The sequence below is a fragment of the Candoia aspera genome, chromosome 4 (genome assembly GCF_035149785.1).
Source record: "Candoia aspera isolate rCanAsp1 chromosome 4, rCanAsp1.hap2, whole genome shotgun sequence".
NCBI classification, from domain to species: Eukaryota; Metazoa; Chordata; class Lepidosauria; order Squamata; family Boidae; genus Candoia; species Candoia aspera.
The window spans coordinates 8,218,589-8,240,475 of NC_086156.1; the positions used below are offsets into that span (position 1 = coordinate 8,218,589).

General features: G+C 43.8%; 1 protein-coding gene across 2 annotated transcripts; it reads left to right on the forward strand.

The window, feature by feature from the left end:
* Positions 1-7,446: 7,446 nt before the first annotated feature.
* On the forward strand, positions 7,447-20,209 carry INSIG1 (insulin induced gene 1). Of its 2 annotated transcripts, XM_063303373.1 has the most exons (6): positions 7,447-7,504; positions 10,084-10,484; positions 12,467-12,591; positions 13,739-13,905; positions 15,528-15,627; positions 17,242-20,209. In XM_063303373.1, the coding sequence occupies exons 2-6, from the start codon at positions 10,091-10,093 to the stop codon at positions 17,269-17,271; spliced, it is 816 nt and encodes a 271-aa protein (XP_063159443.1). In that variant the 5' UTR covers positions 7,447-7,504; positions 10,084-10,090; the 3' UTR covers positions 17,272-20,209. The 2 variants fall into 2 exon arrangements, with proteins under 2 accessions (XP_063159443.1, XP_063159442.1); XM_063303372.1 differs by lacking the exon at positions 17,242-20,209 and having other exon boundaries at positions 15,528-15,843.
* Positions 20,210-21,887: the final 1,678 nt, after the last annotated feature.

Here is a 21,887-nt window from a genome sequence, read left to right on the forward strand (position 1 = left end):
CCCCGCCAGGTGGAATTCTCTTACCGACAGGATCCTCAGCATGCCCTCTTTGCAAGATCGGGTGGGGTGGGTAGATGTAACGGGGAAGAGGCGGTCCCTCGGGTAGCCTGGCCCCATGCCCTGTAGGGCTTTAACGGTGATAACCAACACCTTGAATTGGACCCGGAAGCAAACTGGCACCCAGTGCAGCTCGCGTAGCAAAGGTGTTATATGCGCCCATATATATATATGGGCGTGTGTGTGTGTGTGTGTCTGTGTATAGTGTGTGTGTGTACGTGTATATATATGGAGAGAGAGAGAGAGGAGACAGGTCAACTCAAGGCAGCAAGCATACCTAATTTTCCTGCCTCCTATTTTACCCACAACAACCCTGTGAGGTAGATTGGGCTGAGAGAGTGACTGGCTCTCACCCAGCCAGCTTTCATGCCTAAGGCAGGCCTCAAACTCAGTCTCCTGGTTTCTAGGCCAACACCTTAACCACTACTACCCCTCTCAGTGGGACAGAAGCATGGAAGGATTAGCAGGTACAGCAAAGTAGTGACTACAGGTAGTCCTCGCTTAACAACCATTCATTTAGTGATGGTTCAGATGGTGCTGAAAAAATCAACTTGTGATCAGTCCTCACTTACAACCATCACAGCATCCCCACAGTCACGTGATCATGATTTGGGCGCTTGGCAACCAGTTCGCATTTATGACAGCCACAGCATCCTGTGGTCCCATGATCGCCATTTTCAATCTTCCCAGCTAGCGTCTGGAAAGCAAAACCAATGGGGAACCACGTGATTCGCTTAACAACCATGTGGTTTGCTTAATGGTCACAGTGATTCGCTTATCAACCACCACAAAAAGGTCGTAAAATCGGGTCAGATTCGCTTAATGACCACTTCTCTTAGCAACCGAAATTCTTGTGCCAATTGTCATTGTTAAGCAAGGACTACCTGTAGTTCAGCTAATAAAACTATTCCAAAACCACTAAAAAGAAATGAAATGCAAATCAGAACTGTTTGATTTATTTTCCACCATAACCTTCCGCAAAATGGACTTATCCTACCAGAGCAGTCCATCTCAATTTGCTCTTTGCTCTGGGTATAGGATGCCATTTTTTTCACATTATGTACAATTTTAAAATCCTGGTTTTTTGGGAAGTATTTGCCAATTAAATTAAGTTGTATAGATGGAAGATTCACTCACTCACTGTACATGCATACCAAGATCAAACCAGTCAAACTGGATTTCCAAAAATAGAAAATGGGGGAAGCAATGGTAATATTTGTCTAACAGTATATTTCAAATCAAAATACATTGTGTAGAAAAAAGAAAAAACTAATTGGAAATCTGAGTGACTGGCAGATAAAATAAGGTGCTTTGTAAGGATTTCAGTACTGGTACTCCTTGACTTACGACCATTTGCTTAGCAACTGTTTAAAGTTACAACAAAGGGACTTGCAACCAGTCCTCATACTTACAACTGTTGCAGCGTCCCTGTGGTCCCGATCAAATTTCATGCGCTTGGCAACTGGCATGTATTTACGATGGTTGCAGCTTCCTGGGGATTGCCATTTGCGACCTGCCCAGTTGGCTTCTGACAAGCAAAGTCAATTGGGGAAGCCGGATTTGCTTAACAAGCACATGATTCATTTAACAGTTGCAGTGATTCGCTTAACAACCAAGGCAAAAAGGTCATAAAATCAGGCATGACTCACTTAACAACCACCTCGCTTAATGGCAGAAGGTCCAGTCCCAACTATGATCAAAAGTCAAGCACTAGCTGTAATGTATCATTTGTCTATGTAAGTATGGATAGCTCCACCCAGGAAAACCATGGATTTTTCTGTGTCTCTGGCATGGAAAAAACATTCGATTTCACAGGAGCATATAAGATGTTGAGTTATCTGGGTTTTCTCGCAGAGAAGAAAGAAGTTTGTGGAGAGGGGTCAATCATTAACAAAAATGCCTTTTGATCTTCTGCCTGCAATAGCTGACTTAAAAAGAAAGTAACTAGGGAACATAAACCTAAGTCAGTGTTGTACGTCTGAATCTAAAGCTCTGAATCTTAATCAGAGCTTTGCCCTGCAGAGTCTTGATATAGCTTGAAGAAGGGAAATGTAACTTGCTTGTCACGAGTTTGATCATGTCCAAGCTCATCCTGTGCTGAGGCAAGAATCCGTGGCTGTTTCCAGCAATCTGGGATCGCTTTCCATTTCTTGCCAATGAAGACCAAAAGTAATGAAACATGAGCCAAAAGACATGCGCTGAAACATCTCAACATGTTTGTTATCTGAACATGCATTTCCTTATAGTTTAAATATCCGGTGGAGAAACCAGAGGTGCCCAGTTGTTATGGAACTACTTCATTTAAGAGTTTTGGGTCTCTTCCAAGGCAAGGAATAAGCAAATCAGTAAGAGAAATTAAGCACCTAAGAGGTGGAAACCTTAAGTGCATAAAAAGAGCTATTCATTAAAAAAAAAAATAGGATGTCTGACTTCCAGTAAGGAGAGAGTTAATGGGCCGATTTGAGGTTGTTTCCAGATACTATTCTAGATAGGAATGTTTCTCAGCCTTGGCGGCTTTAAGGTGTGTGGACTTCAACGCCCAGAACTCTGGGAGTTGAAGTCCACACATCCTAAAGTCACCAAGGTTGAGAAACACTGTTGGATAGCACTGATTCAACCAAAATATTCCCTGCAGGAAAAAGAGGACCAACTTGCGTGTGGAATTGGAACGATTTTTTCTTGTTCCCGTCGGATGTCACTAAATAGTCAAAGTGATGCTGCTTCTAGGCCTGAAGGCATGCTGAACAAACCTTGGGAAGACAAAGGAGGCAGCAGGACTGTTAAGGGAGGAAACAGGACCTTTCCAGAAGAGATTCTTGAGTCCAGCCAAGGGGGGAAGTGTGAGGAAGAAACTCAGGTGAACTCAGAGTCTCTGTCTTAAATTATGCTAGGTAGAAGCTGTGCAGAATTATTTTGGGAGGCTTTCAAGATTCTGTTGCATTGCTCTACTAGCAATAAAGTTCTTTCCAGGAATGCAAGTCGTTCTTTTTTCCTGAGTTTGCCGGTCTCACATGGTGTAATGGTACGTGGCACCGACCTTGAGAGATGGGGGGGAAGAGATGCTGCCTAGGGAATGATCAGATAAGAAAGAGCATAGCCCACAGATGCATAATGGCCAGAGAAAAAACCTTAGGAAGGATCCACTCTAATTGATCTGGCTGTTAAAAGAAACTGTGGGAGATTTGCACTTTCAGACTTGCAAGATTCTGTTAATGGAGCCTTACAATAAAGTAGAATTGGCTCATCAGGTTGTGTTTCCTGTCTGGTTTACCTGGGAAGGCTGACCCAAGGCTTGACATTAGATCTGAAAAATTCAGGCTTTGCTTGGGATTATCTGGAGCCTAATGCAAATAGGCGAAATACTACTGGGTGAAATTCACAAAATCGTATCTTTCACCTACAGTAGAGAAGGGAGAGAGGCATACATGGCTAATATCCCTGGTTACCAATACTAGAATGCAATAATCATCTAACTACCTTCAAAAAATGCAGAGCTTTCAGGAGCGGGCAGCATACAAAAGACAAAAACAAGCAAAGAAACAAGTAAAACTGGGTTCAGCCATCGCTCATCTTTCCTGTACTTTGTTATCCTGTATGCGTACAAGACTGTAACATTCCAGCAAAGTTTAGTTTAATTTGACCAGGCAACCAAGTTCCATTGATTGTATACAAAAGTTATTAGTGTATTACAAATTAAAGATGTATACTGCCTCAAAACTATGATTCAGTATGAGCCTTCCATGTTCCTACCAGTTAAAGGATTTACTTTAAGTTCTTTCTGGGTTTCTTTCAAAGGGATTTAAGTCCATATTTATGGTCAAACAACCATAAAATGCTCTCTTACTCTGGGCAGCCTGGTTGCCCACACTGCAATGCCCAATGCTAAAGATATGACCACATATGGGTAGGGTATAGAATGGAATTCCCTGCAGACAGTGCAACTGTGTATAGTAAAATATTATTGTTTCAGATTATGAGGAACCTTTCAAGGGAAGATGCTGTCCATGACCCAATGGGCAACAACATGCCTTCACTGCAGAAATTAACAGCAGTGATAGATGTTCAAGTGATACCCTTGAATGAAGTATTGAATAAAAGATTTCTGGGGCAGTAATTTGGTTCAGTCTTTTTCTAAGAGATGAATGGGCTATCCTTTCTTTCTCTCAGCCAATGCTGTGTAAAGATCTTCTCATTGTAAAAGGCCTTTCACGATGACATTTTAGCTTTGCATGCCTCTGATTCCTAAGCGCTTATCTTAGATTGGATCCATACAGTTGCCTTGCCATGCGCCCCTCCCATACCAAAGCTGGCAGGAAATCATGTTACCCCCATATGTCCTTACTGCAATCCAGAGCAAGGCCTGACTGTGCGGCCACCCTTATCACTTTAATGCACAAGTTAATTTAAGGGGCATGATTGGTGGTTCTCTTGCCTGAAAATCCATCCCTTCCTAATACCATCCACCAAAAAGCCTTTTCCAGTTGGCTTGTAAAGCATTTGGGTTACTCCATCTATCCAACATTTTTCTTTCCCACTGTAACATTGAGTGATTTTCTAAATTTCTTATAATTGCAAGTCTTCTGCTCAACTATTCTACTGCTGGATGGCAGCAAAGAGTTTTTTGCATACAGGATCTTGGCTGAAAGGTGAAAGGTCCCCTGTGCAAGCAGTGAGTCATGTCTGACCCTTTGGGGGGATGCCGCTTTCATGACATTTTCTTGGCAGACTGTAGTGGGGTGGTTTGCCATTGCCCTCCCCAGTCGTCACCTTCCCCAGCAAGCTGGCTACTCATTTTACTGACCTCGGAAGGGTGGAAAGCTGTCGACCTGAGCCGGCTACCCGAGAATCCAGCTTCCACTGGGATCGAACCCGGGTCATGGGGAGCGTTTTGGTTGCAATACTGCCGCCCACCACTCTGTGCCCAACGAGGCTTGGCTACCATCCAGATATTTGTGCAGCCAAGATGCAGCCACTGGATAAGCGTTGCTGAAAAACTGGAGTTGGAGAGAGGTTGGGCTGTGGAGAATCAGCAGGAGAGCTGTAAACAATGTTATGTGAAGGGACAAAGTGAGCAGTCAAGGACTCCCTCAGGGCTGTGACTGTTGGGAAAAGCAGTCCCCAGCACACAGGCTTCAAAACTGCAAGAGCTCAGCAATTATAGTTTTAGTTACAGCCAGCGTTTCTCACCCTTAGCAACTTTAAGATGTCCGGACTCCATGCTGGCTGGGGAATTCTGGGAGTTGAAGTCCGGACATCTTAAAGTTGCAAAACACCGGTTACAGCTTTTAAGCCAGACATGGGTTAGTCAATTTCAGAAACAAACATGTCTGCGGGAGCCAAACCAAGCCTGCAGAACAGGCACTGAACCCAAGAGCCAGAACAAAGGGCCAGTCCAACGGCATACTTAGAACTAAGCCGGTCACCGCTGACCATGACATCTCAACCCTCCGCCACCATATACCATGGTCTGTCCGATGGAAGCTCTTGAGCAAGGATACAAAGGAAAACACGACTTCCAGGAAGGGCATGTTACAGGTCCCGTCCACGAAGGAATATTGTCTGATGGGACCCAGGAGGAGAGTCTCTTCTGCCGTGGCACCCACCCTTTGGAACATCCTCCTCCTGAGGTGAGACCGGCCCTAACCTTGTTGGCCCTCCAGAAGAGCCTGGGGATCAGTGACTTTGGTGGATGGCTTGCGAAATAGTTGTACTTTTAGGAAAACGAATGGTGTTCACCGCTGATGACGTTTTAACGGTTTTAATAGTTTTATTGTTTTTAATGATTTCCGCAATTATTTTTTGGTTGATTTTTGTGTTGTTCTCTGGATTTTTGACTTTGTAAGCTGCCCAGAGTCACCGGAGTGAGATGGGCAGCTACATAAATTGAATGAATGAACGAACGACCTGGAGGAATCCTGATTTGTTCTTTATTTTCCCAAAACAAAAGACACAGAATCGTGATCCAGCTACAGGAAGGCAAATTCTAACCAAATGATGGGAAAAAAACCCTTCCTGACTGTAGGAGCAGTCCAACACTGGAAGCAATTCCTAAGGAAAGCGAGGATTCCTCTTTTCTGGATGTGCTTAAAGCAGAACTGGACATACCAGGCATGTCTTAATTTGGATCCTTGCATTTAAGTAGAGGCAGGACTCGGGGGGGGGGGGGCTAGACAGCCCTTCCAACTCTTATTTTAACTACACATTTACATTTGGATAAAAAAAACTGCTCAGGAAATCTGGGGAAAGGGAAAAGTGGAATGATTCTTTCCTCCAGAGACAGACACTTCACCAGTATATTGGCTATTTTCATCATCATGTGCCCTTTGGCAGAGGAAGGACAGTGTGACAAAGGTCAGCCTCCCTTCTCCCCCAAACTGGAGCAATGTTGGCAGGGGAAAGGGGCAGGCGGTGGGCTCTTCTGCCATAAAGGTGGGTCACCCCCAAAGTGTGGGCACAAATAAGACGACAACATCTCCCACCCTGCAGATAATGTCAAAAGTTCCTAGGCTGTCTGGCATCCATAGAAAGGTCTCCCTTAGTGGGGCTGTCTGCATTACGTGGTCAAAAAAGTCAAGATGGCGGCCGTCTTGACCTTTTGGGCTGCACCCTGATGCGGACACCCTTGCCTCTTAGGACAGGCTTTCCAGTTGTCCCAGTAACACCACACTGGGGACTAACTCTCATCCCATCGCTCTTGTCCAGCCCGGCTCCGAACGGTGCCCTCCAAAGTGATGGATTACAAGACCATCATCCTCTCCCAGCAAGGCCACGGGCGACGGTGGCGGATGGGAGCTGGGATCCAAAGCCTCGGAGGTCAAAAGTGTCAGGAGCAGCAGCCCCTGCCCCCGGAGGGCCTCCCCGCCTCCTCCCCGCCTGACCTACCTCGCGGGGCTCTCGCGGCCACCAACCCTCCAGCGGCGGTGACGGGACGAGGGGGAGGAGCCAACGGCACGGGAGGACGGGAGGAAGGCTGCGGGTTCCCGCGGGGGGGGAGGCGGGTTGCCCGAAGAAAGAGAAGCGGGCGCCCCTACGTGGGCCCAGCTAAGGGCGCCACCCCCGTGCTAGCATTGGGACGTTCCTTCCTGCCACGCGACCCCCACCCTCGCCCCCCCGGCTTGCTGGCTCGCTCGCTCCTTCCCGCCCTGTCAGTTGAGGGAAGGGCGGGTGGTGTGTCCCTCACGTCATATGGCCCGCCTGGCTGCGATTGGCTGGCCGGCCTCACCAGACTGCAATGCTGCTCCCGGGGCTCCGCGGCAGCGCCCGCCTTCTCCCTCCCCCCGCTCCGCCGCGTCAGCGACAGCAGCGCCCCGCTCGAGGGGCGGGGGGGCGCCGCCCGGAGTGCCTCGCGCCGCGGCGCTCGCGCCTTTAAAAGCCGGCCGGGCGGCCGAGGCAGCGTGTGTGCGCGCGGGGCCGAGCGAGAGGGACGGCGCTGCCTCAACCCCGGCAGGTAGGCGAGCGCGCGCGGCGCTGGCGGGGTGACAGGGACGCTGCCCCTCTCCCGCCGCCGCAGCATCGCGGGAGACGGGCTGCTGGCGGGCACCTGGGACTCCACAGCCGGAGGCAGTCTACCTGCGGGGCCCGGGCAGAGGGGGAAAGCCGGTGGGCTGTTAGAGTCCCTCGCCCTTTGAGCTGCGGAAGGGAGGCAGCACCGGGGTCCCCAGCCTTTTTGCAGCAGACCAGCCTCCTCCAACTGGGCGCCCTCCAGATGCATTGGGCGACCAGGGCCGGGGATGTTAGGAGTTATCCTTCCCGATTGACCTGGTTGGGGAAAACTAGTTTGTAAGAAGATCCAGTTGGCCTTTGCTGGGGGAGAGACGGACCTTTGGGTTGGATTCGCTTGGTGGCTCTTTGCAGATGTTCTCTGCGTTCTTTTGAAACTCCCCCCCACCCCCCATTGCAATAGGCAGCTGGGAGGATTAAGTGCCCCACATCCACACAGCATGCTTGGTTAACATCTTGTGGGCTTATTCTCTGCATGGTTGCTTGCAGGCAGCAGTTGTGGGGCTTAGTAGCTAGGAGCCTCAGGTCCAGTGTTTCTCAACCTTGGCAACTTGAAGATGTGTGGACTTCAACTCCCATGCTGGCTGGGGAATTCTGAGAGTTGAAGTCCACACATCTTCAAGTTGCCACGGTTGGCAACACTGCTCAGGACCAAAAGGAATGAGGTGGACTCTTTAAGCCTTCTCCAAATATTTGCAGTTAAATGCTGGAGGGGGAAGAGGCTAATTCAAAAGAATGGGAAAAGGAATTCTTAATTGCAGGTCAGTTAAAAACAGAAGCACTCCCTTGAGTCAGACTCAACTCCTTGTGACTTAATTGACATGCCCCTGTCATTTTCTTGGCAACAACATGCAAGTGGCTTGCCATTGCCTTCTGGGATATTTATTCAGTTTCCCAAGCTGGCCTACAGCCTTGGTTCCTCCTGGTGGTCTCCCATCCAAGTATCCATGATGACTGACTCTGTTTAGACTCTGTTTTCCAAAGTCTGGCGTTACCTGCTTAGGTGAAGTCTTGAGAAAGCACGCTGGTCTCACTTGGAGGGAGACTTTTTCTTGATAAGGAAATATGGTAGTGTCAGATGTCAGACTGGTGGTTCTGTCCACAGAGCAGAATGAGTTCTGTGACCAGATCCAGTGGCCTTCACTAAGTTCTCTCAAGAGGCAGCCTTTATCCTACAGTATTAGCACTCTTGTGACACCGAATAGACACAGTTAGTTTGGTATCTTATTACAAAGTCTGCCCTGTTTTGAAGAGCAAAAAAAAAAGGCAGATGAATAACCAACATGAAATGGGAACTTTTAGATTATAGGCTCTAACTATTTGGAAACTTACTTAAACATTCCATGTCACTGGCATTAGGACCATTTGATGCCACGTTTTTAATACTTAGTAAAGCTTAAAGGGTCTATACCTGTAAAAATCAGACTCCTGCAGGCAGTGGTTGTCCCTATCCCACATCATAGAAGTTGAACTCTGAAGAAGCAGGATAGAAAGTGTGTGGACACTTTTGAATTTTGGTGTCAGAGAACACTCCTGAAAATGCCATGGACAGCCAAGAAAACAAAACGGATCATGGAACAAATTCACCCAGAGTTGTCACTTGAGGCAAAAATGGCCAGGCTCAAATTATCCTACTTTGGACACATGATGTGAAGATGCAGCTCACTTGAGAAGTCAATAATGCTGGAAAGGTGGAAGGAAGAAAAGATGAGGGCAGCTAGCAAGGTGGATGGACTCAGTTACAGTGGTGATGAGTGCACCTGAAGGAAGACCTGAAGGACCAAGGTTGGGGACAGATCCTCCTGGAGAGGGGTCTATGTGGTCACCAACTTGTTGGCACTTAATCAAAAGTTTAAAGGACTATATTTTACTCCTAGAAAATCCTTACTGCTTTGACATCATGATATACAGTATAAAATTACATGCTGCTGATGCTAATGCTTGTATTTGGAATTCTAGATAGATTTTCTCTGTAGAACCAATGTGGAAGTATATATTCTTCGAAACAGCGTAAATAACTATTTGAATTAGTCTATAATGATTTTATCCTGCTGTTCTTCTAAAAAGTTCCAAGCAAGTTTTATGTGGCAACAGCTTTGTGAGATAAAGAAGTCAGGTGACTTCATAAATATGCTTGGTTAAGTAGCAGTTTTGATGAGTCCCTAGTTCTGTATCCAGGTAATAATACTCAGCATTACTGCTTCATTTTCACTATAAAGTGCTTCACATCCATTAAGTCTTACAACAACATGGTTAGGTCAGCCAAGACTTGTGGAGAGGGGGGCTTTTTAAAAAAATTATTAAGGGTAAAGAGAATTCCTTATTTAAGGTTATATCTAAGGTGTCATTCAAATGAATGACATTCTTTTAGGTCATGTTCTAGGCTAATGCTATCAAAGGAATTTTATCAGGCCTTGGGTTAACTAGAGGAGTATGAACCATCAAGATTTATGCATATGAAAGCAGGCAGGCTTGAGAGCTCTCTTGGGTGTTCTTGATACTATGACACCCTGATGCCTTTTTCAGGAACCTGATGGAGACGCCTGTGCCCCAGCCAGAGAATCACACCTGGAGTTGCTCCTGTACAGCCAAGGGAAGATACAAAGCTCACCGAGGTGGAACTGCAACAGGGCTGGCAGCCAAAGTGGGCGAAATGCTAAGCTCATCTGTTTCCAGCTCTCCCCTGACCTTGGTGGGTCACACAGCACGGCACCTGAGCAGCTCGGACAGCGGCCCGGGTAGCAACTTGAACTTAAGTAGGGACCTAGTGCAGCGCAGCCTGGTGCTCTTTGCCGTGGGCACTTTTCTTGCGCTGGTGCTGAACTTGCTGCAGATCCAGAGGAACGTGACTCTCTTCCCTGAGGAGGTCATCTCTACGATCTTCTCCTCCGCCTGGTGGGTGCCCCCGTGCTGTGGGACAGCAGCAGGTGAGTCAGTGGGTTAGAGCAGGGTTCAATGGGAAGGTTTCTAAAGAAGGTGTTGGAATTTCCAATTATTGGGTCTCCAAAATGAGTTGGAGGAAGCCAGTTAGTTGCCCAGGATTGTGTAGGTTACTTTCTTGCTTATTTACTTTAAAAGCATTTTTCCCCCTCATTGTTTAGCCAGGGTGGCATTTAAGGACTTACATACATTGTTGGTGCTATTTGAGATCAATAGGGATATTTTTGTGGTGACGAGGAGAACACTCAGAGTAGATGTAAGAAAATAGCAGCCTTCAGCAGTCCGAGTATATCCTTCCTAGACAGCTAATGCTTTGAGAGTTGGCATCATTCATCCTGGAGGCAGGAGAGTTTCCTCTAGCTATTATTGCTTGGCAAGTTTTTAACACAGGAGCGGGCGTGATTCATCATTACTCTCGGCCATATAATTGGTTCGCTGTGGAAACTGGTGAGTCGTGTGCTCCTGTTCCTATTGGTTGTCAGCCTGAACATGCCACATACTCAATCAGAAACAAGGAAGTCACATGTTGTGACAGCAGAGAAAGGGAACTGAGACCTGGCTTGGTGCCCTGTTTTAAAAGCAGCTCCAGTTCCTGGCAAGATGCTCATAGAAGATGGGTCTTTTCCAAGACAGAGTACAAGTAAAAGCCCAAAGGTGAATTACTGTAATTCCTCTTCAGTTGGGTAAACTAATCCCTTTTAATGATCATCTGTTCCAGAAGGTATTTTCAGACATCAGGTTTCAAATCTTAATATTTAACAGAGCTGGTTTTGACACAAGATTGCACACAGCTGTCCCTTTGGCTCCAGGGCCAAGTATGGCATCAAGCTTACAATCTCTTTTCAGCAGGTCAAGCAGGCAAAAAGAAGCTTGCTTTTATTTCACAAAAATAGATGGGATTTTTTACCATTATAGCTTTGGTCTGTAAAATAAGTCAGGCAGAAGAAAGCACAGTCATACATAGTTGTTGCATTGAACGTGTGGGCATGAAAATGACTAGGGCATCGTCAGCTGGTCACCATGCTCATCTGAAAACACTTCACATGGTTTTCCATATGCGGGAAGTGTATTTCTACGTTTTACAGTAGTTGAGAATCAAATCACAGAGACTTTGAGCCTTAGAGAGGCTTTCTGATAACTTACTCCTGGATGTTTTCTCCAGTAATTTTATTTGTAAAAGCAATTGTTGATTCCTTCAGAAGGCAGCATGTTTCAGCAGTAGGCTCCTATTAAATGGATACTTTGAGGAACCCATTATTGACAAAATATATAAATGCTATAATTAAAAGCTAAATGTCTGCATTCTTTCTATTTGCATAAACCCTTCAGAAAAAAAGTATTTTCTCCAAGTGGAAGAAGCTGGATTATTTATTTATTTATTTATTTAGCCTATGGGAGATACTGTATCTGGATTAAAGAGTCAGATGAAATGCTGCATTCTTAGTTAAGGACTCCATATCAATATTTACCATTACAATATGTACCAAGTTCTAAACGTTATGTTGGTTCTCCTAGTGGCTAAAAATCTTCAGCAGTCTTTCATTTTAATACAAGCATTGTATCTAGAAAGAGATTCCTTTAGAGTGCTACAGTTTGTACGAGTGTTTATACTTGGGTACTTTCGAGAAACTGTCAGGTGCTACTTTTTGTAGTAGGCAAGTCAGAGAGAGTGGCCATTTCTACCTACTCTATACGTGATTACTAGTCACAAGGAATCATTGTCCTCTGGGAACCCAAAGTGAAGATTGCAGGTATTAGCCCAGCATCATAAATGTTATTTTTTTAAAACCACCGCTGCACTCCCTGCAACCTTATGCATGAGGCAGTTTCTTAAATATAATTACGAGAACTCAAGATTGTAGAAAGGTAGGCTTTGCAATTTGCTGAGGAGAGGAAAATGAATGGTAACTTAAAAATAATAATGGAGTGATTTCATCATCTTGTTCTTCTCCTCCTCTCCCTTTTGCAGCTGTTATTGGCCTGCTCTACCCTTGCATTGACAGCCATCTTGGTGAACCACACAAATTCAAACGAGAATGGGCAAGCGTAATGCGATGTATTGCTGTCTTCGTCGGCATTAACCACGCAAGTGCTGTATCCTTGAAAATATTGGCTTAATGTGGCCTAGTGTTTTTTAAATCTTTCCCATCATTGCTGGACCAGCTTCAATTGATTTGAATAATTATGTTTCAAAAATCAATGTCCATGCTACCTACTCTTTAAAGCAGTGTTTCTCAACCTTGGCAACTCTTAAGATGTTTGGACTTCAACTCCCAGAATTCCCCAGCCAGAATTCTGGGAGTTGAAGTCCACACATCTTAAAATTCCTGAAGTTGAGAAAGAAACTGCTCTAAAGTATCTGCTTAAAATTAATTGTGTCTCTTTCCGCTTTCTCCTGAAGAATCTGAACGAAAGCCACCAGAGCTGGCAAAAAGAAACTGATTGTTTTCTCTGGCATGAGGGCTTGTTTCCATTCTAGTGCTGGTGGAGGTACTGGTGGTGGTCTGAAGGATCTTCATATTCCTTTTCTGGCTTCCAAAGACTTAGCCAAACTTGTAACTAATATTTCATACCAATGGACTTAAATAGCAAAGTGAGACACAGCCAGCTGTACCTCTTCACTTGTGGGAGGTAGGGCATTGCTTAGGTGTTATCAAGTGAAATTTATTGGAAATGTAGCAAATCGTGAGGACAGGAACTTTTTTTTTTACATTTGTAAAAAAAAGGCAGGCCTATAAGAAAGCATTCTTTTTAAAATGTCATGTATAGATTTGGAGATTTATTCGGCAGTTTACTGTCCTCCAGCTGCATTCATACAAGACATCGTTTTAAAGTAGCTGGGCTTGTTCCGGCTGCCTAACTGAAAATGTAGCATTGGCTTTGTTCTAGCTTCTCCCTTGGGACACTGCTTTAAATTTTATTTCATGCAAATTAACGCCTCGTTAAAGAGAGCTTAGAAAATGTATAGAAACGATTGCCCCCTGCAGGTTGAAGTACTCAGCTGAAAAGAGGAGTGAGGTTTGCAGGAAAATGGTCTCAAGTACACTATTCCTGCTTCTGATATGTTCTATAAATTGATTTCTGCATGTTACGGATGAGACCCAGAAGATAATGGTAGGAAAGATAAAGGACCAATAAAAAGTGAAAAGGATAATGAGGGGGGTACTTGGCTAAACATTAAGATTTTTGTTTGGAGCAATCTACTTGCCCGACTTTACAATTTCCTTAGCTTGCTGCTTAGAAATTGGATTTTGCAAACAATGTCCAGCTCTCCCTGACCCTAGCAGCTTTGTCTCTAGGCCTCTGGTGGACATTTGATCGTTCGAGAAGCGGTCTGGGTCTCGGAATTACCATTGCTTTTGTAGCTACTCTGATTACACAATTTCTGGTCTATAACGGAGTTTATCAGTAAGTATCTCTCACATTCTCTTCGTTCAAATTGTTCAGCCATTTTTGAAAAGGCATAAATCAGGCCTGTGCTTATTTTAGTTTGTTCAACGTATTCCTTTATTTATTATCAGATTTATGACAGGCCTTTATTTTGTAGGATTCAAGGCAGTCTGCATAAACCCGCCGCCTCCTGTTTTCCCCACAACAGCAGCCCTGTGAGGTGGTTGGCCCTAAGAGAGATTGATTGGCCCTAAGTCCACCCGGGTGGACTAGAAATTATGCCACCCGGGTTTCTAGTCCAGCGCCTTGACTACTACACCAGACTGGCTCTTCAAATATATGTGGCTACTCTGTTAAAGAAGGCAATAACAGTCCTAACTTAATAACACAGCTTTGTTTCTATGGGCAAGGCCAGAATTGAGCTGTGTAAATGTGTAATATGGGCGAACAGTTTTAGACTTGGTAGGATGTCCAGTTAAGACAAGGCTGGTTGTAGGCCCTGTGGAACTGCAGACAAGCAGGCGAATGAGAAAGCGTGGAGGAAATGCTGTCTCTACTGTGCCTATAAACCAAGGAAGGAAAGCCATCTACTCTGTGCCTGCATAACTTGTAACCAGCTAGTAACTTCCTTGGGCTTATTTACAAAGCTGCATCACAAGATTTTTCTTAACAGCTCTAGAAGGTTTAACATTTCCTAAGTGTCATGAGTACTGGTGGTGAGCAGGAGGGGGCCCCTATCCAGGGGGGAAAACGCATGCGTAGTACTGAGGAGTTAAGAGGCCATTCAAAGAGACACAGATCAGACCCGCCTGAATTTTTGGGGTTTATCTGTCTGGGTTTTTCCCATGCTTCTTCAGTTTGTTAGGATTTTCTGTCTAATGTGGCAGTAATAAAACACTAGAGGCCTGTTCCTTGTTTCAGCGTGGTTCCTGACTGTTAGGACACTAAGGATGTTAACATGCATACATTCAAAGTATTCTCTGTAAATGTGTGTGTGTGTATGTATGTATGTGTGTGTGTGTGTATACAGGTAGGCCTCACTCAATGACCACAATTGGGACCAGAATTTCATTTACTAAGTGAAGCAGTCATTAAGCGAATCCAACCCAATTTTATGACTTTTTGCGGCACTCGTTAAGTGAGTCACCTCAGACATTAAGCAAGTCACGTGGTTCCCCATTGATTTTGCTTCTCAAAAGCTGGCCAGGAAGGTCAAAAATGGTGATCACGTGACACTGCGATGGTCATAAATGAGAACTGGTTGCCAAGTGCCCATATCATGATCATGTGACCAGGGGGTGCGCTGTGATGGTCATAAGTGTGAGGACCAGTTGCAAGTTGGGGTGTTTTTTAGCACCATTGTAAGTCTGAACTGTCACTAAACAAATGGTTGTTAAGCAAGGATTACCTATATACTGTATATAAACACACAGTATATGTATGTGTGTTTGTGTATATATGTGTGTGTGTGTGTGTATATATAGTCAATTATTTAGTACTGCTGATAAGATACAAAGATCCAAATTCCTCTTGCCATCCCTTGTTCCAGCAGAGCAAAATGTCCAGACCAGTTTTGATGAGATGTTAAAACTACAAACAATTCTCAATTGTTTTTTTTTTCCCTCTCTCCTTTTCTTTAGGTATACATCCCCAGATTTCCTTTATATCCGATCTTGGCTACCATGTATATTTTTCTCGGGAGGTGTGACTGTAGGAAACATAGGACGGCAACTTGCTATGGTAATTATATATCTGTGCTGGGTTTTTGAGGTGAAAAGTGCTTCTTCAGCTGTTAAAATCTTTATTATCCATGGCTGTTTCATTTGATGCCTGTTAAGAGTGACACGCATGCTGTAAGAGTTTAACCATATATTGTCCTAGGGAGTCTGCAGACATGGTTATTGCTGAGCCCTTATTTACTGGATGTTTTTTCAATAAATGGAGTAAGACAGAAAACTCCTATGTGTGACTTGTGTATTGAAATAGCTGTGGCATTCAGCCTCAGATTCTGGAAATGCCCCAGGACACTTGCTTGTTCTATACTAAGAATAAATTGTTTGTTCGATTGATTCATTTTACTAAGGATGTTTGGCCTCAGCCATCTTAAAAGCCTTTGTTCCTGTATCTCTCTACAACTGGCATAGCAAATTTGCTGGGTAACGGAGCGCCCTTGTCTGGGTTTCAGGATGGCACTGCCTTGTCAATAACGTGACCTTAGGTAAATAAAATGTGTTGAAAAACAGGTTGGGAAATTTATTTTTTCCTTTTTTCTGAACTTCTCATCCAACAGCTTAGTCAAGCTAGAACAGCTTAACAGCAGTGTCCAGGTATTAAGCCTCTAAATGTTTGGGGGAAGAATAATTAGTGGCTGCATGGCAGAAAGTAACAAATGCAGCTTTTCCCACTGCAGAAGAAATGGTGTTTGTTGCATTCCCATCCATTCTGCCGGTCAAAGCCGGAAGGACCTATTGTATTTATTAAAATGAAAAGTGACAAGTTTCTGTTCAATGGAATGTATTAACAATGGTAATTGGGTTTTTTAGGGGGCTGGATCTGTTGAAGTAGTCAGTGCAGGAATACTGTAAAAGAATTCCCCCCTTCCAAATTATGACATTGACATAATGTGGTGATAGGCTGTAAGTTAGGAAGCATTTAAAGTGTGTTTTGTATAGAAAGATACATATCCTACACCCAAAGAATATATCTGTTTATAAAGATGAGCTGAACAGAACTTAAGATACAAATGTCAATATAAGGTCGAAAGAATCCAAGTCCTAGTTTGCAAGTTTCTAGGAATATTTGGCCATTATTGGAAGCAGCATTTTGAATTAGATGATCCATCTTCATCCCATGTCAGTTCAGAATAACCTTTCCTTCCTTAGCCACGCTGATTCTGAGTTCTGTATCTTATTAGACCTGCAGTCTGACGTGGCTGGAAAATATTTGATGTGCCCAATTTTGACCTTTGATCCAGAACCCAGAAACAAACAGGGTGGTTACCATTGGGTGGTGGCTGGAAGTGAAAGGATGCTTCATTGGATTGTAACACTTCAACTACAGGCCTGCTTATTCCCTTCCTTTGATTTCTTTCTAAATTGTAATTAATATTTCAGCAATGATTATAAAAGTTTTATCTTTGTTATGGGAAAGGAGTTACCTGAAAGGAGGTCCTGCCTGATGGATCAGATTGTTTTCTAGCGCTTCAGTAATAGCATGTTGGAATCTAAGCCTTATGTAGCTTGGGCTGAGCTGCCTGCAAGCCTAGCAGCAAAGCCAACTAATTTCAAAGAACTCAAGTTTCATTGGAATTAGAAAAAAAAAATAGTACAATAACACTTTTGGCTTTGTCCACAGGGTGTTCCCGAGAAGCCTCACAGTGACTGAACGCCCGGATCCGTACTGTCTTTGTAAAAGCAGAATAAGGATCGGTTCAAGCTAGGATTTTTCTTCTTGAATAACCAGTGTGAGTTGCCTGCACCGGGGAAGAAAATAACTCACCATAAAGTGGTCAAGCACTTACCTTGATTTATTTCTGAGAATTTCCTGGGTTTGACTGTTTGGTGGAAAAAGTTCATCACAGACTTCATGCGCAGCAAGCCTATTCTTCATGGCTGTTCTCCCAGGTTCTTGAAATTGCTGCCATTTTTCAAAGCCTTGAAGCAAATCTTAATTCTACAAGTACCCAAAAGACAGTTGCTTGGTATGGCACAGTGGAGTAGTAGAATAGTATTTGTCCAAGTATCGTTCATCATATGGTTACCTTTAAAATGAAGGGGACTGGAATGAAAGGACCATTGTTGTATGAAGGAATAATGGGCCAGGCCTTAGAGAAGTTCTTTGCAGGCAGGGCTAGCACAGGAATACTACACTGATTTATGTCTTAAACATCTGGTTTCTTGAGATGGGGAGCAAACCATCTTGAAAACCAACAGTAAGTTTGTCAGCTGCTCAGCTGTTTTATGGCTCTCTATATCACTTCTGGAAACACACAGCCAAAATTTACTTTTGTTCCAAAAGATATGCCACTGGGTCTCTGTTAGATGGGTCCTGAAGAACTTTACCAATAAGTGTGCCCTCATTATGCTATGCCGGTGAAGAGGAGAACATTTTTATTGGATACCTGTTGAGTGTTCTGGGAATCTGCCAGGTTCCAGGGCTGAAACAGGACTTGCCATGAAAGGAACGGGGCAAGCTAATAGTGTTACTTAAAGTCTCTTGTAAACGAACTCTTGTCTGACGGAGCATTTCTGAAGAGATCACTTTGTGTTCTTGTTTTTGCAAATTTGCAGAACTTGCAATCTGTGATTGCTTTATAAGGAAGAGTGCTAATGTCACTGCATTAAATACCTGGTGTTCTCAACTAGTTCCATGGTGAGCACAATAGTTATTTTAATACCATAGACCACCACTGACCTAACGAGCAGGTGTTAGGTTTTCCAATTTAAAGTGCAATGTACAGTTGAAAGGAATCTGAGCCTTGTAGTATTCTCTTTAGTATCTCCAGTGAACGATGAATATTAAAGAGAAAAAGTTTTGAACTCATTTAATGCTTCATGAAAGCAAAAGTCAGCAATAATTTCACTAGTATTGCTAGTTAAACGCTTTTTAAAAGGAATACTCCACTCCTGTGGCTCTGATACAAAAGTGACCTTGTGCTGCACCACCATTCAACTTTAGGCACTTTTATTTCCAGCCTTGTTCAGCTTCCAGCCCAATCAGAAGGTTATGTTTTAGATCAGGGATAGGAAGCGATGGATCTCCAGAGGATTGCTGAAGCAATTCCCACCATCTTTAACCATGCTGTCTGGTGCAGGTGGGAACCAAGAGCCCAAAACATCTCTGGAGTCACTGGTTTCCCTATGAGTTTTAGATACACTGAAGAATCTTCTCCAGGTGTTGTCCCAAAACAGCAATTCTCAACCTGTGGATCCTTCTCCAACTTTATTTTCTGACCTCCCCCACTGAACAGCTGTTTGGGATATGGGGACACAAAATCCTTACAAACAGCTCTAGGGATGCAACTGTGGGTGGAAGTGGGCTAGGACATTAACCCACAGTGGTGTTGGAGGAAGACTTGGGCTCCCTTCTTAAACTATAACCAGCTCATGGTGAATACGACAGTGGAGGTGGGTTCGCTTTGCTGCTCTGGGCAGGTGGCTCTGCCTGGAATTCTAGGCTCTTCTGCCCTCCTGGGGGCATTAAGCCTGAGATGTCGGTGTAGATTTCCTGTTAGAAGTAGAAACTAAATTCAGGTGCTAGAAAGAGCCTGCCACAAAGGGAAGGCTCGTTTTCTAAATTCTAGAATCATTGTCTTATTTTGGACTGAACTAGGGACGATTTCGGAGATCCCCTCTGCTACTGTTCATGGCGCAGAAGCTCTCAGAATGCATCTACCCAGCATGTTAATGCAACGGAGGAGGAGAGAGAAGGCAGTAACTCCAGAACAGTTTCTCTTCTACCTGCTCTTTAAAGAAGCAAGCAGAAAGGACAGAGTTCAAAGGCTACATAGGCAGATGGGGATAGGGTGATGTTTCCCACTCCTTGGCTTGACTAGGAAAACATTTCAGAGGTGGTTGTTATCTTTGAATGCTTGTGGATCATCTCCAAAGCAAATTTTTGAGAATTTGCTCACCTCTGCATCAGACATGCTTGGAAAGCATTTTAATGCTTAATCAACTTTTTTGTTTGTTTTTCCTTACATGAAGTGGAGGGGGGAGGCTTCAAGCAGTAAGGAATAAATGACTTATTCTGAAGAGGTTACATTGAAGTCTGTGGTATTACTGAATAGTAAATTATAGGCTGCAGCTTTAAAGCCTGGCTTTGTCATTTTTCACTGTTTCTTTAAACAGTATTAATTCACTTCTTATATAATCCAGTTTTAATGGTATTACCTGAGTATGCCTCCGTAAAATGTACGTGCAAGACAAAAGCCACTATATCCTCTAAATTTACTTTTGAGTTTGAGGTTGCACAAGGGGAAATGACTACCTTCCTATGATACCTTCCTACTAGATGTAACTAAAAGTGGACAATTACAACTGTAAATATGTAATCATGAAGTCAGATATTTTATTTGTAAAGTTTGTCAGTCTGTGTTTTGAAATGACAGCCAAAATATGTTAGAAGTTCAATCTTGCCAATACTTGTAAGTATGTGAACCAAAGTGATCAGAGTTTGTGTTACAAAGAAAGGTGTGTTGCGGGGGGCGGGACTTGCACTATATTCCAGATAAGAATCCTTTGATTCTCAAACTTGGTAGGTTTTTCAACTGTGTGTATGTGTGTGGGTTTTTTTTTAATCCATTAAAGGTTTTGACCATTTAGGTTCTGCGTTTTCTTAACAATGATCCTCTCTAGGTGTGATCTGACAAATACAAATGCTGGAAACTTTCTTTGCCAGTGATACGATTCGCTTTAACACTGCACTTCGGTCGTGCCGGTATTCGCAAAGGAGCGAGTAGCCTTGCGCAGCATCGCAGTATTCTGTGAAACTGTCCTATACAGGTAGTCCTTGCTTAACAACCATTCATTTAGTGATGGTTTGGACTTAAAACGGTGCTGAAAAAACTGACTTACAACTGGTCCTCACACTTATGACTGTTGCAGCATCCCCGTGGTCACATGATCACAATTTGGGCGCTTGGCAACAGGTTCGCATTTATGACTGGCACAGTGTCCTATGGTCATGTGATCACCATTTTTGACCTTCCCAGCCGGCTTCTGTCAAGCAAAATCAATGTGGAACTGCATGATTTGCTTAATGACCATGCGGTTTGCTTAACGACCATCACAAAAAAGTCATAAAATCAGGCCAGATTCGCTTAATGACCGCTTTGCTTGGCAACTGAAATTCCGATCTCAATTGTGGTAGTTAAAGGAGGACTACCTGTAATATTTGTACTGTATTTGTATCCAAATTTCAGCTGCCTAGATGTGTCTCCATTTATTGCTGTTCTCTGAGAAGGAACGTTTCTTTTCATGTCTTATGCAGAAAAGGATGTTTCCTCTTTCATCCAGAGCTGAACATTGGGGATAGAATTCCATGGGTTACCTCAAAAATCAGAAATCTGGTGACAGCTTTCAGGATGAATTTTTTAAAAAGTCATTAGCTTTAGTAATTACTAAATCATTAGATGCACAGAATGGCTAAACTGGTGTAGGATTTAAATTGGGACATTAAAAGTGAGTTCATGAAAGCTGATGCCTTTTAATAAAATTTAATAAAATTTGCTAGTCAGAAAAGATGCTGCCAGGTTTCTTCTGATTTTTGGCTACCGGTGACTATCCTCCCACAGTGGGTTAACTCAGTATCTTTGGCTGAAGTAAACTATCCTCTGTTAGGGAAGCTGGTGGTATTACTCCCAGGTTCTTATGACCAAATTGCTGCTTGTTCTGGAGATACACCGCCAGCTAGAAGGAGTACCAGAAGAATACACTTGCTTGACGAAGTCAATCCTGAGTTAAAACTGTAAGAAGCAGAAGAGAAAATAATCTTGCTAATTTGCAGGAACTGTGCCTTCATAGTGTTGGCAGCAGAGGGTACAAAAAGCAAAACTAAATTTAAAGGACCAGAAGAATTCCAGTATGTCAGCCGAGGACAAGAGGATCTGGTGATCCCTTCCCTAAACCGCTTGGCTCTGACTCTCCTTTAAAGAGAACATAATGTGTATAAACCGTACAGAGCTTGTGATGTTTACGATATTCAAGGCCAATGTGCTGCTTGAGAAATTATAGACCAACAGGGTTGGGGGACTTTTTGAACTTACCCAAATTGAGCAGAATCCAGGTAAAAGGTTCTGTTTCTGCTATATTTGACTGCTGAATTATACATAACCAGAAAATCCTTCAATTTCACTTGAGTGTCTTTTTGGCTAGCAAGAGTCCCCTCTGGTGACACGTTCAGTCCACATCCACTGGAAAGAGGCACAGGAGATGCCTCTCAAATGTCCTTCATAACATTCACTGCAGAATAAAAAGTAAATGGATTGGGAATACACAAGG

Coding starts and splice junctions, on each gene's coding strand:
- INSIG1 (XM_063303372.1), top strand. CDS start 10,091: ATGGAGACGCCTGTGCCCCAGCCAGAGAATCACACCTGGAGTTGCTCC. Junction 10,485..12,466: donor GTGCTGTGGGACAGCAGCAG/GTGAGTCAGTGG, acceptor TCCCTTTTGCAG/CTGTTATTGGCCTGCTCTAC. Junction 12,592..13,738: donor GCATTAACCACGCAAGTGCT/GTATCCTTGAAA, acceptor CTTGCTGCTTAG/AAATTGGATTTTGCAAACAA.